This window comes from Asterias amurensis, chromosome 6, assembly GCF_032118995.1.
Source record: "Asterias amurensis chromosome 6, ASM3211899v1".
In the NCBI taxonomy this organism is placed as follows: Eukaryota; Metazoa; Echinodermata; class Asteroidea; order Forcipulatida; family Asteriidae; genus Asterias; species Asterias amurensis.
In genome coordinates, this window is record NC_092653.1 from 19,187,721 (window position 1) to 19,205,383 (window position 17,663).

Consider the following 17,663-nt stretch of genomic DNA (forward strand, 5'->3'; position numbering starts at 1 on the left):
CATACCCAAGTCAATTGGCTGGTAATTTCAATCCTTAAAGAAATTGTAGATCTTTTAGTTTTTGAACCGTTTGATTTTTTTAAATCCTATATAACTATGGATTATATAATATACAATAAAAGTTAAAACAACCTTTGAAAATTTATTTTCAAAAGGGAGTGTTTTTTAAGATATTTCTGTCCGCATAGGAAGAGTTCATGCAGAAACGTTTCTTAAATTTAAATGTTTTTTAATCACTCTCACTAAAATCACATTCTTTTGGAAGGGAATTATTTCTCAGAATGTTATACATTATATTACTACAGCTGCAGTGCTTCTTGGATAATAGGTTTTCATGATGATTATTTTTTGGAGTAATTGCAAAAGGTATTTAATCCCTCCCTGTAAACCATCTCAGGTCAAAGGATGTTATAAGCGTGTTACACAATTAATCAAGTACTATCTCTGCATGCACAGGATACTTATTTACTTATGGGTTAAAGGATTTGGGTACTTTTTGTAACACAAAACACAATGTCCACAGATTTACATTAAGCTTACACTGTTTGAAGATAATGATAGTAGAAAGCGTATCTTAAAATATTAGTTGCTACGGTGCTGTAGTTTTGAGAAGTGAATAAAACAATGTCATGAAAATACGTTTTTACATGCTCACTGAGGCCAAAATTATTTTCATGATATTGTTTTACTCATTTCTAAAAAACTAAAGCTCCTCAGTAAGTAATATTTGTAGGGAAGCTTTCTACCATGTCTACTATCATTAATCTTCAAACTGTGTATCTTCAAGTTTAGGTAAATCTGTGGACATTGTGTTTTTTTTTTCCTATAAAAAGTACCTAGTCCCTTTTAAAGAGGAGCAATTATGGTTGTGTCTTTGTTGTGTCAAAGACACAGATATCAAACTGGTAACCAAACTATACCTAATGAATTTACTATTTGAGTCCAGTGCACTAGTCTAAAAAGCAGGAGACCTGTCCAAACTAAGAGCATTTGCTTTAACTTTAACCATTAACAGTTGTGGTTGTCACTGATGCTGATGAATGGATAATGTACTCGCTCGCCAACTCAAAATCATAATTATTGTTTTGACGCTGCCTTTGAATCTATGAATGGTCACCTCCCCCCCCCCCCAAAAAAAAAAAGGTCACAATAGCAGTCCTTTTTCACATTTTGTGTGCAATCTGTATTTTTCCATACAATTTTTCTGGTTGAATATAAAAATCTATCACAGTTTCAACTTTTTCTGGAGTTTTCTGATATGTGTTTTTATTGTTGTGTTGCCTGCCAATTGGTTACAATAACTATGTTTCTGAAGGGATTTATTCAATTTTTTTGACAAATTAATTTTCTACCATCTCCTGATCTAGACCTTTAATAAATTATTTTTTGGTTGAAATTTGATTCCAGAACTTAAATGTCCTGAAGGCTTGGAGTACGACCCATGTGGAACTGCATGTCAAAACTCATGTGCAATGCCAGATGTGGAAGACATGTGCAATGAGACGTGCGTTGAGTCCTGCCACTGTCCTCACGGTCAGCTCGCTGAAGGAGGGCGCTGCATAGATCCATCTGAATGTGGTTGCATCTTGCCAAATGGATTCTACCTAAAGGTAAGTTCATAGCGTGTAGATTTTTGGGCATCAACTTATTCATATCTGAGAAAACTGAATATAGAAACTAACTGTAATTTTTTTTCAGTTGGCATTTTGACAGGTCAAACACATCTTCAAACTTATGTTTGATTACCACCAAACATGTCGTTAAAAACTTCATAAGCACATACTTATGATAGCTTATACACTGTTATTCAGTCCTACATGTAACTACGGTTGTCGTCAGAAATATACTTATTTACAACAATGTACACTATTATTTGGACATTGTTTTTTATTTTTTAAGGACTTTTTCAAACAAAATTTTGAAGATCAACTCTAGATCATTAAAAGTAAGTGTTCATGTTTTTGGGATATGTTCTTTAGTTTTTTAAAGTCCCCTTTGTCTGTCATTCAATACCAGTCTCTGTGGTTTTGAATAATGGATAAATTATGCCTCTCTGATAACATGTTGTAAATTAATCTGTACAGTACACACAAACACAATTAGTTTAGTGCATAGTTGTACCATTATACACGATTCTGCCTAGCTGAAGGTTTCAAATGTTTGGTCAATTACCCACTGGAAAGAAATTACAATTTTGAAGGCTGGTCAAATAAAAATACATATTAGTATTCAAACAGCATGTGCATTTAAAACAGTTGCCATCAAAACAAGTATTTTTATTTTTTTTCTGAAATAAGGGAGGTGACGTCTGGGTAGATGACGTCTGCTCTAGAAGATGTCACTGCGATGGGAGCCAAGTACTGTGTGAGGACTATAGCTGTCACCCAATGGGGGAATGTGGTATTATTAACGGCCACAGGGGATGCTTCTGCAGGAATGGTTTCTTCGGCGATGGCGTTGAAAATTGTACAAGAGGTAAGGGAGCTCTGACAACTTAAAGGACCTTCATTGCGGTATAAATGCAAACAGTTAGTAAGCCTTCCAGGAACCCCCCCCCCAGTACTGAGACCTCTCAGTATTGATAAAGAATTTTTAAAAGGGTTTGCCTGTTTATTTTCCTGAAGAAACCATTGTATGAAGGCTGTCCTTTTCTCCACAGCTCCTGGTGTTTGCAATGCTTGGGGAGATCCACACTACATCACATTTGATGGTCGTAAGTTCAACTTCCAAGGAGAATGCGACTACACCTTGGTAGAGGTGTGTCGCAATGACTCACTGGTAGACATGCCCATCTTTGAGATCACGGCATCTAATATAAAGCGGAAGCCTGATGACAAAGTGACGTATACCAATGAACTGAGACTTGATTTGTATGGACGGGTAAGTGGAGTTAACAATTTAGATACTGAACTTCCTTGACCATCTGCCCAATGGACCCTTCCCATGAACTAATTACATTCACGCATGCGTACAGACCCTGTTGGTTTGCAAACGCCATAGAGTTGTGCACTAAGCAGACGCGGCAATCGCGTCTGCATCACACAGCCATTAGCCGTGTACAAAACAGCGCGATGTTCCCTCATTTTGCCAACAAAAATGTTGGTGCGCACGCGCTATGTGCAATTAACATATTTCATGGGAAGGGTCTATTTTAGTTCTTGAAGAGTGTCTTCTGTTCACAGCTTTGAATAGAAGCTACCAGTTTCTATTTTGTTTCATAACTCAATAAGACTATTTGAAGCCTAAACAAAAAATTGTGGTCGATTTCACCAAGAAATTGAGATTCATCTGAAGACGAGTTGTCAGTGTCACAATAATGATTTGTCTGTTCGCTTTAGCAATTAAAATTGCTTTGGCTTTTGAGAGTTGACAATTAGGATCATTGTTAATATTCTTTAGGAACCAGAGAAAAGATGGCCATAATTGCGTAATGAAGATCTGTTGCTTTGGAAACTGTATTCAATTATATTTCAATTCCCCGAATTGGTTTGTGCACAGGCTTAAATGCGTCGTGGATTTTGCCAAAGTTTTTAACAACAGTTTTACTTTGTGGATATATTTTGTTTGAGTCATATTTCTATAAATTAAAATTTAAAGAATGATAATTTAAAAATATCTATTTCTGTATAATTTGTTCTTCTGATTTGATCAGGTTATCAAGTTGACTCAACATGGCGATGTAAGCATCGATGAAGTAGATGTCAAACTACCATTTGTGTCAGTGGAGGGCTTCAACATTTGGTACACTGGAAAAGAAACGGTAAGTTTTAAAGTTTTGCAGTTCATATCTAAAGCGAACTGTACTTTCTTCATTTGCTGCATTGGTATTCTGACAATTGATTTTGTAGAGTTTCATGGCAGAGTGATCTAGTGCACCAGATTCCAGGTTCTTGTACCGTCAGAGTTTTTTGGGGGGTCCTGGCTACGACACTTCTGTCCTTGCGACAAATACTTGACAATATTTCTTTAACAGTTGTAATTTTGCACTGGAGGTTAATAGTATAATTTGGTTTTAATAAGGATGTGTATTATAATCTTAAGCACTTTGTACTCGATACTTTCCTGAGTTAGTCCACAGGCAATTCCCTTAGGTTGGATTTGAACACAACCTTTGTGTTGCTAAAGCAGATGTTTTACCACTACATGTAGATCATACATGTAGATCATCAAGCTAGCTTGTTGGCTAGGAGGCAGTTACATGTACATAGGTGCTAGCAGTGGTACATCAATGATTCAATAGATGTATTGCTCTTTGTTTTGTTATTATATGAGTGGGGTCTCTACTCGACAAGCTGATGCTTCTTGGAGACCTCCATCCTCACACTAATCCTATTGTACTTACATGTACATGTTTGTTTTCCTTGATCATTATAATATAATGTAAACAATATCACTTTTTGTAAATTCTAATAAAACTAAAACTAAACTTTTCTTTGTGTGTGGTAAAAATAAAAGAAACGAATGAAAATTAATAAATGTAAATTTTGGCAACAAGGATAAATAATATAATTAGTTTTCAACCTTACATCGATGTGTGTGAAACACTGTACTTTACCAAGTTATTTTAATAAAAGGAAATCCACAGGCTAATCACCTGGGTGAGAATTGAACCTCCAACCAAATATTGATTAATACCCAGTGGATAAGCAACAGGTAAGGAGAGGATGGGGAGGTGGACCAGGTTTTTTTGAAGTGGCCCACATCGTTTCTTCCCCTCGAAAGAAAAGGATATCAGTAACTCATGAAGGATGTTGAAGATCTCTATAAACTCATTTCAGTCAGTTGGGAATTATGTTTAATGTTTTTTTTCTTTGTAGATGTTGTCGACCAGATTTGGTTTATCCATTCGTTGGGACGGAAGGTATACTGTAGCCATAACAGTGCCTCCAGCATACGACAGTGCACTGTGCGGTCTGTGTGGAAACTACGATACAATTAAAGGAAATGACTTCATGTTGTCAGATGGGTCTGTGGTAAGTGAATTATTGAGCCACATTGAAAACAGTTTTCACTAACATGTTCCACCAATCTATAGAACCAAATGTTTGACTGCACATCAGGATGGACTGTGTTATGAAAAACCAGGGGGAAAAAAAAAAAACATTTGAGGGATAATTTTGTGATTCATTCTGTACTACAATGTACTTTTATAAAATCTGTTAAACAATATTAATCTCATGAGAAACACTTTTGTTTACCAAAGCACCCAATACGAAGGCAATGTGTCCTTCTAAGAAAATAATTTGCTTCATAAAGACTATTCATCACCAAACACCAAACATGACAACTTATCCTCTGTCATACTTCGCTTTCTTATTGTTCTTTCAGGGGTAGTGAGTTTTTTTGTGATTGTCTTTTTTTGCTGAAGTGTTCCTTTTACATTATTATTATTAAAAAAGATTTATATAGCGCATTTCCAAAATAGACCAATGCGCTTTACAATAAAAATTGAAATTAAATACAATAGAAAGCAAACTTATGCACACACATAAAAAGCACAATTAAAAGAATATTAAAAATTTGCAACATACAAAAACCTACGGGAAAAGCTTTGCAAATAAAAAATAAATAATACATACAGTGCAGTTGGTTGCCTCAAGTTACCTGAACAATTTCCTTCTGGGACAAGGCCTTTGTAGAAAATCAGCCTTTTTTTGTTGTGTATTTCAGACACCAGATGACGCAACACTGTTTGCTAATAGCTGGGTTGTGGACAACGAAAGATGTAATTCTGAGCCTGATGTCACGGATCCATGTCAGGTGTATGCAAACCTGACCGTAGGACAAGATTTATGTTTCGTTGTCAAACAGCCAAATGGTAAGTACATTAGCAAAACATTTATGTCTTCAGTTGTTTTAGAAAAACTTTAATTGTAACATGAACGTCAGTAATTTCGGTTATGAGGATTCTTTCATGTTAGCTTTACCTGATGGGCAAAAGTTGCAATTCCACCCTTGGCCATGTTGGCTGCTGTGTGATGTTGCTTTAAAAAAGAAATTGAAGAAATTCTTCACCATCAATGACTGGAACTTGCATAATAAAAATCTGTTTTAACCTAAGAGGGCGCAAATGTTCATTTCATTGACTGTAAAATAGTCCCATGAAAACCTTAATTTGCATTTTTGTATACACATTTGTAAAACTATCAAATAAATAAACTTACTATTTCATGGTATGATGTGGCCGGTTGGTTAAAGTCTCTGGTTGTTCTGATCAGCAGAGTGTGCATCGGGGTCCTGGTCTGGCACTTGTTTCTTTGAACAATAAACCTTACCATAATTGCTTTGTGTTTCAGATCGGACAGAAAGTCATAGGTCCTGTGTACCAGGATTGGTAGTACAGGTAAAATAACACTTATCATGGATGAATAGGGGTTAACCTCAGTGTTTCTGGTTCATTAGCAATTGCACACTTGTTTACAGATTTCCTCAGAGGTACAGTGAATAGGTTCTTTAAAGAGGCATCTTTGGTTTATTTATCAGAATTTGTTTTATAATAATAATGCCTTTTTTGTTTTCATTCGTAGGTCCCTTTGCAAAATGCAATATTCATCTAGACCCCAATATATATTATGATGCATGTGTCTACGATGCATGTGCCACACTGCCAGACCTTGATGTTATCTGCGATGACATCAGCCTTTATGCTGAAACCTGTTCTAAATATGGCTTCCCACCCTCACCCTGGAGGAAAGAAGATTTCTGCCGTAAGTTGTAACTTTATTTGACTCGTTTATTTTTGCCTTTCCTGGTTGATATAAATATTTGACAGCATAATGAGTAAACCCAAGTCACAAAAGTCTTTATATAATTAGAGTGCAAATTAAGTTCTAGTTTTTCATAAGTTTTGTTTTCAGTTTAAATATTGTGCTAATTTCAACCTCAAAAGTAGTAGCAAGCCCTTAACCTTACTATCTAACTTCATAGCCAAGTTTACTCTTTTAGAGCTGTTCACATTGTTTTTTCAAATTTTAGTTTTATTAGTGATCAAGCGTTGATCACATGCTTTGTATGTGATAAATGACCCAGGTATTCTTCCTGTCTTTCTGACTGTATCCTTCTAATTTAATAACCCTGTTGCCACTATCAGCACTGCAATGTTCCGGTGGTCAAATCTACTCACCTTGCGCTCCGGTGTGCCCAGAAACATGCGCCAGTCGTGACGAAGAGGGCATGGCAAGATGTGATTCCTGCCAGGAAGGCTGTGTGTGTCCGCCTGGATTCAAACTCAATGATCGGGAGTGTGTTCCTTCCAGTCAGTGCGGCTGCACAGATCAAGGCTATTATTACTCGGTATGTACTATTCCAGGCTTAGGGTCATTATTAAGCCTCTTCTCAGTCTCCTTATAGTGATTAAACCAGGCTAGTTAGTCAAACAATGAGACCAATAATCTCTTACTCCATGGCAGTGAAGATTAGGAGAAGTTCCCTCGATCATCAAGGTGGCAGTAGAAATCCCTTGAATTTGTCATGTCTACCCTGCTAGAGCTACTGTAGCTATTATGCATTAGGACAAGTTTTTGGTATCGCAACCTAATTAATCTCCCAATTATTCACTAGTCTGCTACAGTAGTTTGAAAATAACTTGACCAGTTCTTGCAGAACAAGCTACACAGCTTCAGTAGAGCTTATCCCAGTGTCGCAAACCAAATATACTTGGTTGAATTACTTCACCAATTTACTTTACCTACTACAGATGTCTCAATAGTACTGGAATAAACTTGACAATCCTTTCAGGATGAAACTTGTTCTTCGAGTTTGTATTTCTTTTTGTTGTAACTACTGATCTGGAACTTTAAGAGAATATCCTTTTATTTGATATACAGATTATCAATCATAGACTTTTTTATTTGTAAAACCAAAGAATAAATTAAACTCATTGAAAAATTCAGGTCAATGACATCTCACTATCACCTTCTATTTAAACTATAAACATTGAAGTTACACCTTCATAACCTGATCAGACCTTTTGGTCTACAGTTAAAGCCATTGGACCCTTTCGGTACAGAAAAATAAAAAAAGTTCACAGATTTACAAATAATTTACAGGGTTTACAGAAGGTAATGGTGAAAGACTTCTCTTGAAATATTAGTCCATGAAATGCTTTACTTTTTGAGAAAACGGTAAAACAATATAAATTCTCGTTAACGAGAATTACGGATTTGTTATAAACACATGTCATGACACGGCGAAACGCGCGAAAACAGGAGTAAGTTTTCCCGTAATTTTCTCCCGACTCCGATGTCTGATTGAGCCTAGATTTCCACAGGTTTGTTATTTGATATAGAAGTTGTGATACACGAAGTGTGGGCCTTGGACAATACTGTTTACCGAAAGGGTCCAATGGCTTTAAGTTAATCCAGAGTTAACCCAACATAATTGTCACAGTAAACCTTGTGGTTTATGTCTTGATTCTCACAGCCGGAACATTGATTTAGTTTATTTATTACATCTGTTGCTGTGACAATTCCATTTTATGAGAAACAAAACATCTTTATTGTATTTATGTTTTTAGTTCTTTTTATTGAATGTTTCAAATTCCTTTTTTTTTCTCTTTGGTTTGAATTCAGATTGGAGATGAATGGGTTCGTGAAAACTGCACAGACGAGTGTATTTGCACAGAGTCACAGACAGTCCAATGTCAACCCCTAGGATGTCATGAATATGCATCATGCAGCGTTGTAGACCAACATCGAATGTGCATATGCAATGACGGTTACCTTGGCAATGGCATCAACTGCACACAAACCAGAGGACCAACCACAGGTGAGATCCAAATCTCTTCATTCACAAATTTATTAATCACGTCAACCTTTAACCGCACTGCTAAAGGAAAAGAAAATCCACCACTCTACAGTTCCACAGGTTTTTAACCAGCCAATCAGAGACATCCACATATTTCAATCTCTATGAAACACTTTGATTGATTGGTCTATAGCTTTATAATACAAGTCAGGTCAGATGATCTGGAAGTGACAAGGTCAAACAGCGGGGAACATTCATCAAGTTATTGCCTACCCATCCATTAAGTGGATATCTAAAGAACCCCAACTGTTGTTAAACCATTACCCATAGGTCGATTGGTTTCAACATCATTTCACACTTTTGTAAACGTCAGTCGATCGTGATGACGACCAAAGGAAACAATGCAGCTTTCATCTTTGCACTTCTTTAAATATTAAATTTAAAAAAACTCAAAGTGAAAGTATGGTTTCCAAGTTCAGGCGAGATATCTCTTGTGAAATACCCATGCAGAAATGAAAGTATAATTTTATTTAAAGAATTCTTAAGTTTAATAGACATTAATTTGTTGATGGTGTAGTCCTAACACATCTGCTCTAGCAATGCAAAGGTTGTGAGGTTCAGATCCCACCCAAGTGATTTGCCTATGGATGTTTAAAAATAATGATAATAATATGAATATTTATAACGCACTGGTATCCATCACACAAGATGCTCATGGTGCAAACTGGAAATTTAATAGAAAGAGAAAAGTATGATACATACAAAGCTACTACAAAAACCAAATATAAAACAGAACAAAAACTTTATGGGCTATAAGCTTGAGTGAACAACCATGTTTTGAGAGTTTCCTTAAAACTACTCAAAGAAGATATGTTGCGAATGTTTTGAGGAAGTTTATTCCAAAGAAGAGGACCAGCATTAGAGAAAGATCGATCCCCCAGGTATTGTGAGTGAGAGAGACAACAAGCAAGGACAAATCAGAAGATCTCAGGCTCCTAGCAGACTTGGTCATTAGAGAAGAATCATATTTAGGGGCAAAACCATGTAATGAACGAAAAACAAGAAAGAGCAACTTAAAAATTAATGCGGTACAGAACAGGAAGCCAGTGAAGGGAATTAAGAATAGGAGTGATGTGTTGTCTTTTCCACATAGCTCAGGAAACTGCTGGGTAAACAGTGCTTAATATACATTGGTGTAAGGGTAAAAAAGAAAATCCATTCTTAAATTTACGCCTTAAAAAAAATAGAACACTGACACTTTTGGCTAAGTTTGATCTCAACAAGTCTGTATAGACGATGTGACCTGTGACATCACATGTTTACAAAAGAGCCACCAAGCCTGGACTTCCTGCAGGTACGATTTGTACACAGCCCAATGGAAGGAAACATAAAATCATACATTTTATGGATATTGCACTGTCTAATTCTTATCAACTTTTGGATTGATGTGGAAATTATGACACAAAATGTCAACTTTCCCATATGACCAGTGCAGTATCATGCCTGCCAGACTAGCCAAAGAATGTATAAGGTCACACTTATTGTAAACAAAGTTCACATGGTCTATACTTTAACTTATTTACGAGTAATATTGAACGGCCGACCTCAAGCAGAATTGTCAACATCCTACATCTCTGAAGAAAGAATTCTTCACATTAGGTTAAGTGTTCAGGTCGTACAGTAACAATCTTGAAGAGTTTTTTCACAAAGCTAGACTTTAAGCCTGTTTTATTTAGTGCTGACCTTTGCTTGTGAAAGTTGTCTGTTATTAATATCAGGTACTTCCAGTTTTAATCTTGGGAGCTTATAAATATATATATATGAAAATATTGAGATTGGTAATTAGATTTTGCATCCGTAGCTATCGCTATGATTGAAGGTTTCTGAACTTTGATGATAGGCCACCTACAAAAAAACAAAACACATCATGGGTATCTTGTAAACGGTGCGGACATCAATTTATCACCCTCAATCTTTTTGCCTTATAAGATAAAATGCACTTGGTTTTCCCTTTAATCTGGATAAAATGAATTGCTTACATTTCTTGAAACGTGTTGCACTTATAAAACTATATAGGTAAGCTTTTGTTATATGTATTTTGAGAGACTGAAATAACAAAAACAAAATGTTTTTCTGTGTTAGCATGGTTAGAGGAGTACACCACAAGTAGTATTTTGGTCTCCAGAAACAATAAAATGAAGTACGTGACGAGTTTATTTCAGCTGGAAACTCTTAGCCAATCATGATCCATGTTGTAGTGGGCCAATCACGATCCACGATGTATAATAATGACTTAAGGCACCGCTACCAAGTGTGCTCAGATTTTGAAATGTCACTGAAGTACACCTGGTGGCGATGTCACATGTCACGTGATAGAGGGCTGTTCTTCTTGGTGATTTCCGTGTCCATTGTATTCTCTTCCTATCCTATAAGTGAATCATGATATCAAAATCCTTCTGGAATATTGCGTTTCAACCTTTTGTCACTTCCGTTCTGCACAGCTCGCGTATTTTAAGTACCTGCCATGCCTGTGGAATGAGATCCCCGAGTTCGTTAAGGAGTCACGGTTGATCTTTTCAAGAATCACCTATGAAAGCTCATGATGTTCACCCTGCATCATTAATATTATTAATTGTGTTGATATTTACTCTTGAAGCTTGCTGTTTTGCTTTACGCAGCAAAGGTATTCCAGCAATTTCAGCACACTTCATTCATTTTCACTATCACACACTCGAACTCAAGCATTTCCCTCTATAGTTCACTCAAACTAGGGTTTCCTTTTTGCTGTTTATGCATTAAGTTTTGTGCACACTACTTCGTTTTTCCCATTCAGACTCGTTTCAGTCCTTTGATTTAATTTACAGGCATTCAAGACTACACTTTGACCATTCATAAAGTTCAAGTTGAATTTATATGACCTATTCACACTTGATGAAAACGATAGGTTGACCAGCTCTTGTTGTTGGCTTTTACGAAATTGAATGAGTCTTGCGGCCTAATGAAATTGAATGATCTAATTATCTGCCCAGTGAACGATAAACTTGTGGAATTGAATCACTATGCTGATTCAATGGAGCATTCATTGTCAATTGAAGTTGAATGAGCTGGGTGTTGAAAAGAATGTTGTTCAAATTGGCGGTAGATTTATTTCCAGTTGATTCGTTGAAATGTCTGAGACAATTGTTTTGGACATCAGTGAACCGTATTATTACCTACCAGACTTGTTTGATAAAATTTGTTACAAACCAATTTTAAGTAAGATGTACATCTGAAATAAGAAAAAAACTGGTGGGTTTGTGTACATAACTAAAACAATTGTAACTATTTAGACTTTCAACCTCAACACAAACCTATACCCGTTTGAAGAAAAAAAAGTGGGCATGTCACTTTGGAAAAAGTCGCTTACGTGAAAACAAGTGGAACTTATTTTTATTAACACAAATGCTTATAGTTATTATAAACATTGAATTACAGTGAAATTGCACATTTATCACAAAGTTTTTCAAAGTACAATAGGGCATACCTTTTCGGTAAGACCTTTCTAATGTTGTTCAACAAACCGCGCTGGTTGGCATGGAGCCAAAATGTTAGCAAAACATTCAATGTGTTTACAGATGTGTGTTCTAATTCAAAATGTCTGCAAATTTCCAACTCAAACAAATTTCATTCCATAATTGGATGCATTTGGTTCCAACAAGTTCAGTTGTTGCTGTTCATTGATGCCTTCCGATACTTTTCCAACCTTGGCTGACAGCAATTTGGCTGTGATATTGCCAAAAAAAGTAACGCACATTTTGTTCTGCTTTATCGTTCTAAAATGGGAGGGCGCTTGTTTTTCCACGCCAGCAAACTCACAAGGAATGACGTAGTATGTTTTCTCCACAGTCGCATGATTATCATTAACGTTTATTGTGAAGATTAAACACATGATTATAAAAGTTTTTAAAAAGAGGGAAGGAAATAACCTCACAAAGGGTCCGTTTTTTGTTCTTTTCTTATAATTTGTTTTCATACTAACTTTCCCAGGGTTGCTAACATACCGATAGAGTGAATGCCACCCAGCGATCCATTGTGGAAACGCACTCAGGCTTATTACCGTCGCTACACCAGGCCGGTTACCTGGCATTGTATATTTCTGGGTCCCTACATCACTAAGCCCAAATCTACAGAGATTTAATAATTGTATGGGTCACGCAAACCGCGCACACAATGGAGGGGAAATTTCATGGGAACCACTGGATGGGAAGCTCTTTTTCTCCCGTCCAGGTTTAGCAAGATAAAAAGGAAAGATTTGACTAACCCTGCGAGCCAGAGTACATTGATCAAAGAATAACTTTGGCCACTGTGTATGAACAGCTTTTGGTCTTTTTTGTACCTATCCATTGCGGCTTGTAATAATAGTTATTTAGCCGCAGGTACCCACTCATGTATTGCAATGTTATAAAAGGTTGGGTGCTAACAATAACACACCTTGGCCTTTCAATCTGCTTCAACCTTTTCCCACAGTATAAACCTGTGAGGGTTTTATCATTTCTGATGGTGAAACAAAATACAAAAATCTATATTGGTTTATGCCTCTCCTGATGACGAAGTTCTGGTTTGGTTCGGAAGCTAAGGCCAGCCTCCCCTACTAATATTGTATAAATGTCTTCATCCAACTTCAAAGTTGCAGATGATGTTTTGTGTTTGGTTTCCTTTCTGAAACAATTTACAATATCATGCATTATAGAGTGATCTTACACAATGTACCACCACAGCACTTTACAGAACAATTATCAATTATCTAAATACACAATTATAAAAGAACACAAGAAAATGACATCGAAAGAACCTTTTGTTTTGTACACAACTAGAAAACCCCAGCATACAATGTGCTCGTCAATTGACTAGAAGGTGAAATCCCCGAGTATTTTCCGGGTATCTCCCCACCCTCTTCCCACAAAGCTTCTGGATACTCAGCAGAAATTTATAGAGGTTTTTCTTCCTCTTTCGTAATCATTCCCGCCTCCCGTTCCTTTTTTCGGAGCAAATCATTGCGGGCGGGTAGTTGTTTATATTTAAAAGCAAATGGCTCAGATACGCGTATTGGCGCGAATGTTTCACAGATTTTGAAATTCATTCCGAGTTTAGAGTGATTTCATTTTAAAGGGACTCGTATTCGTTTGGTATATTATCACTCTTTAAATTATTGGTTATTAAAACTTTCTAGGGTAGAAGTACATCGGCTTAGTGTAAAGCATTGTCTGTATCATCGGAGTGTATTGTGGTTATGGAAAAAGATGTAAACATATTTATAAAAATACATTTTCATCTGAGGAGCACATCTTTCAGAAATGTTTGTCAGATTGTGTATTCCAATTGGAGATTATTCTAACTGCTCGGACATAACCGCTCTGGAGTTTTGATGACATCTCCAAAACGTTACAACCTTTTGAAATATAAATGCCATGGGTTAGTTTTATTTTATATCTACATTTATATATTGATTAAAACAATCGAATGGCTCCTGAAACCAAAAGGGCGTTCTCTATAACGAGTAACGCAAAAGTTGGGTTGCCTGTTCACAACTGATACACACACTGCCCCCTGTGTTGTTGTGTCTCAGTGGACTTTCCTGTGTTCTTACCTTTAAGGAAAATCAATTCTTCAACACATATGGAAAGAGGAGGGTTTTTCCTATAAACCAGTCAATACCTTTTCCTTCCATTCTTCAAATTTGAAATGAAAAGAATAAACTACTTTTCACCTATCTCTTTTCTCAAAGGAAAAACAAAACACAAAGTTAGGATCATAATAACACGCTTTCATCCCATACCCAAATAATTTTTAAAAGATTAACGTTATTTGTTGACTTAATGGAGTAGTAATATCACACACACCCTTTCCAAACACCACCACCACCACGGAAAACTAAAACACTCGGCATTGTGTTTTAATGGATGGGTGTGCCTGTTGTACCCGCCCCTAAGTGGGTGGGTTGGTGTCAAGGTTTTGCCACTTGACCACACAATCTCTTCTTCATTGCCAAATAGTCCTACAAATTCCGATCACCGCGAAAAAAAAACAACCAACAAACAACTAGTACACATAACTCATAACCTCTCGTTCATTCTGCTAATTTGGGCGCACCTACTCAGTCGTATTTTCTTTTTTGCAGTGCCATATAAAAGGCACCAATATCGCTCTGTTCTGATATTCACATCTCGTGCAGGCAAATGTGACTGAAATGTATATATGCAAATGTAATTGAAAAATAAAAACATTTACAAAACAGCAGACTGGACTTTGGTATACTCATCTGTAAGGTACACTTCGTGTCTGTGCTTCTCTTGACATAAACATCGCGTAAGTGTGGGATCTTATTTACTCGTTCCGGCCAATATTTGATGTGTATATTCAAAGCAGTTCCGTTGGTGTATTATTAAAGAAGGTCATATTGGGACAATCAGTTATTATTCAGAAATCACTTCAGGTATTCCTAGGCTATGAGGGTCCCGCTTGTATAAAGAGACCTTCGTCCTTGGGTAAGCTTTGTCCTGTACACTACCCAGACTGTGTTAGTCTTCATTGACAGGGTTTATGTAGTTCTTGCAGTTTTTGGTTGTACGCGGTCTTTGTTGTTTGTACTTAGTTTGGGTTCTTTATGAGGATTGCATTCTAAAAAAAGTGGTAATTGGGTTGATGGAATTGTCACTTCAGACGTTATTGCCTTCAAACATTTATCTAGCCCGAGGAGAAATGGGAACTGGGAATATTCCATGAACAAGAATACTCAAAAGAGAAACTGATGTGCTTACAAACTGTGTATTGTATCAAAACACTGAAGAAATTACTTCAACTTTGAATTGGCGAAAACTTTGAAAAAGAACGAAATAAAAGAAAACGAAAGGAAAGCATATCAACCTCTGACAAATCCAGCAAATAACTCCTCGCTACTGATCATGGCGAATTTAAACTTTTACTTGATTCTTGAAGTCTTTCCACAAAATCAATATTGGTGGTAGTATTTTTATACCATTATGATTTCATTCGGAAATGTGTAATGGCATTTTCACGCATTTGGCACAAGCGAGCCACGCCCATTTCTAAATTTCTCTTGCACACTATACATTTCTGTTGTTTTAGTTTATCATTGACAGTCAAACGAATAAATTCTCATCCACCTTTTAGAATAGTTACTATTTTGGCATTAATGTAAGTTTAGCCAACAACTAGATACTTATGACTACTGTGTAAAGCTTTCAAACAACTTACCGAAAGCACTAAACTCAGGCCGGTCGCCGTCCCGTAGCTTTGCCCGCATACCTGTCCGACTGCCGCCGCTGCAGACTCTGGGCTGCGCACAGCGATGACGTGGCTACAAAACTTGATACGAAAAAACCATATCACCAAAACAGAAGAGAGAAAAAAACTCCAATAGAGAGAGATGAAAAGAACTTTTTTACTTGACCTGATTGCAGCATACACTAACTTCACTTTCTATAAAGATATGCAAGTCATCGACGTCGAGCCACTTGATTGGTCGACGATAAGAGCCGAATTTGAATAATGATAGTGGTGAAGTTTACCTGTGTGTTTAATATCACCGATTTGGCTGTAGAAAACCTGTTGTAACTATGAGAGCACCATGTAATCAGGTAACAACAATAGCATCATTCAACCGTTCAGCCTCGACCCGACCAAATAACACCCGACTGCTTTTGTTGTTTTTTTTTTCCCCTTGATTATTTATGGGCCTGGAAAATTAAAGTTTTTATAGATAGGTGACTTTAAATGTAAAAATTGTACTTGGTTTATCGAGGATGTTCTTCAAGTTTAAAGTCACCTGGAAATATTTTTCTTCAAACATTAGAGTATATTAGAGTATATGTTAATAAACAATAAAATAATTTTTTGAGTAATTGTTTGGAACGATTTATATGTTAAAAAAATAGATAAAGTTGTTTGGGGTGACTCCGCCTACCCCTTTTGTGACGTCAATCGAGGCAGACTTTGCCTCGATCGAAAATCGAACACACGTACGTGCAAGTACATGCAAGTCCTAGTCGTGAGTTTGTACGTTTCGAAAAAAGTTTATTTTGCATTTTCCGGCAATGTCGACCACGTGTATTGCTGCTGATGTATTGCTGCTTGAAGCAGCAAAACAACTAAAAATGGGGTCAGTTTGCAAAGTGGTCCGGTCCGACGTCCTTTCCAGCGCTGTGCAGCAAACACTTCGAGCCGTCGTGCTTCAAATATCGCGCCTCAATTGACGTCACGAACAGCGCCCTCTCTGGTCGGGCCTACTTTTAAATTTGTTAATAAATGGAAACTAAATTTTGTAGAACCTTAGCTAACTGTTAGTTCATATTCTACTCATCAAAACACATATTTTAGTGACGAAAGCTTTATATTGACAAAATACCACTTCCAGGTGACTTCAATTTTCTGGTTTATAATTCACTGTTCAAAAAGTCGAGACCACACTTGCTCTTCCCACAGCAGACACTCTCACGTGTCACCACGTATACCTTGCGAGCAATAGTAGCTTCTTGGTTATAAACATATTTACGTAATAATGGAGTTTGCAACACAACTACACAAGTTTAGGATCAGGTTGGCTCAGTGGTTTCTTTCCCTGTCTTTCACCTCTGTGGACCCCGGTTCAAATCCCGCCTCAAACCGGAGTCTTGCATGTGGAACTTGTTTTCAGTCCCTACCTGATTGCGTGGGTTTTCCAATTTGGGATTTTCCTCTCGTTTCGTAGTCATTCTGTCACTGTGGTTAGGTTTGTCTTGGATGTGTAATTGAATAAATGTTTTGAATACCAAGTGTACCTCACACCTTGTAAGATGTAATAGTTTCAAACTGACAGGCAACTGGACGTTCTGATCAGTACTCTGAGCATCACACTTCCTTTTGAGATGTGAATATTATCT

General features: G+C 36.8%; 1 protein-coding gene across 1 annotated transcript in view; it reads left to right on the forward strand.

Annotated features, from left to right (window-relative positions):
• Positions 1-17,663, forward strand: part of LOC139938706 (IgGFc-binding protein-like) — a 97,654-nt gene that overhangs the window by 62,556 nt on the left and 17,435 nt on the right. The window contains exons 90-98 of the mRNA XM_071934322.1: positions 1,408-1,610; positions 2,298-2,475; positions 2,660-2,880; positions 3,653-3,760; positions 4,818-4,973; positions 5,671-5,818; positions 6,528-6,707; positions 7,091-7,293; positions 8,571-8,766. Of these exons, the coding sequence (XP_071790423.1) occupies positions 1,408-1,610; positions 2,298-2,475; positions 2,660-2,880; positions 3,653-3,760; positions 4,818-4,973; positions 5,671-5,818; positions 6,528-6,707; positions 7,091-7,293; positions 8,571-8,766 (1,593 nt within the window). The remainder of the gene's footprint in view (positions 1-1,407; positions 1,611-2,297; positions 2,476-2,659; positions 2,881-3,652; positions 3,761-4,817; positions 4,974-5,670; positions 5,819-6,527; positions 6,708-7,090; positions 7,294-8,570; positions 8,767-17,663) is intronic.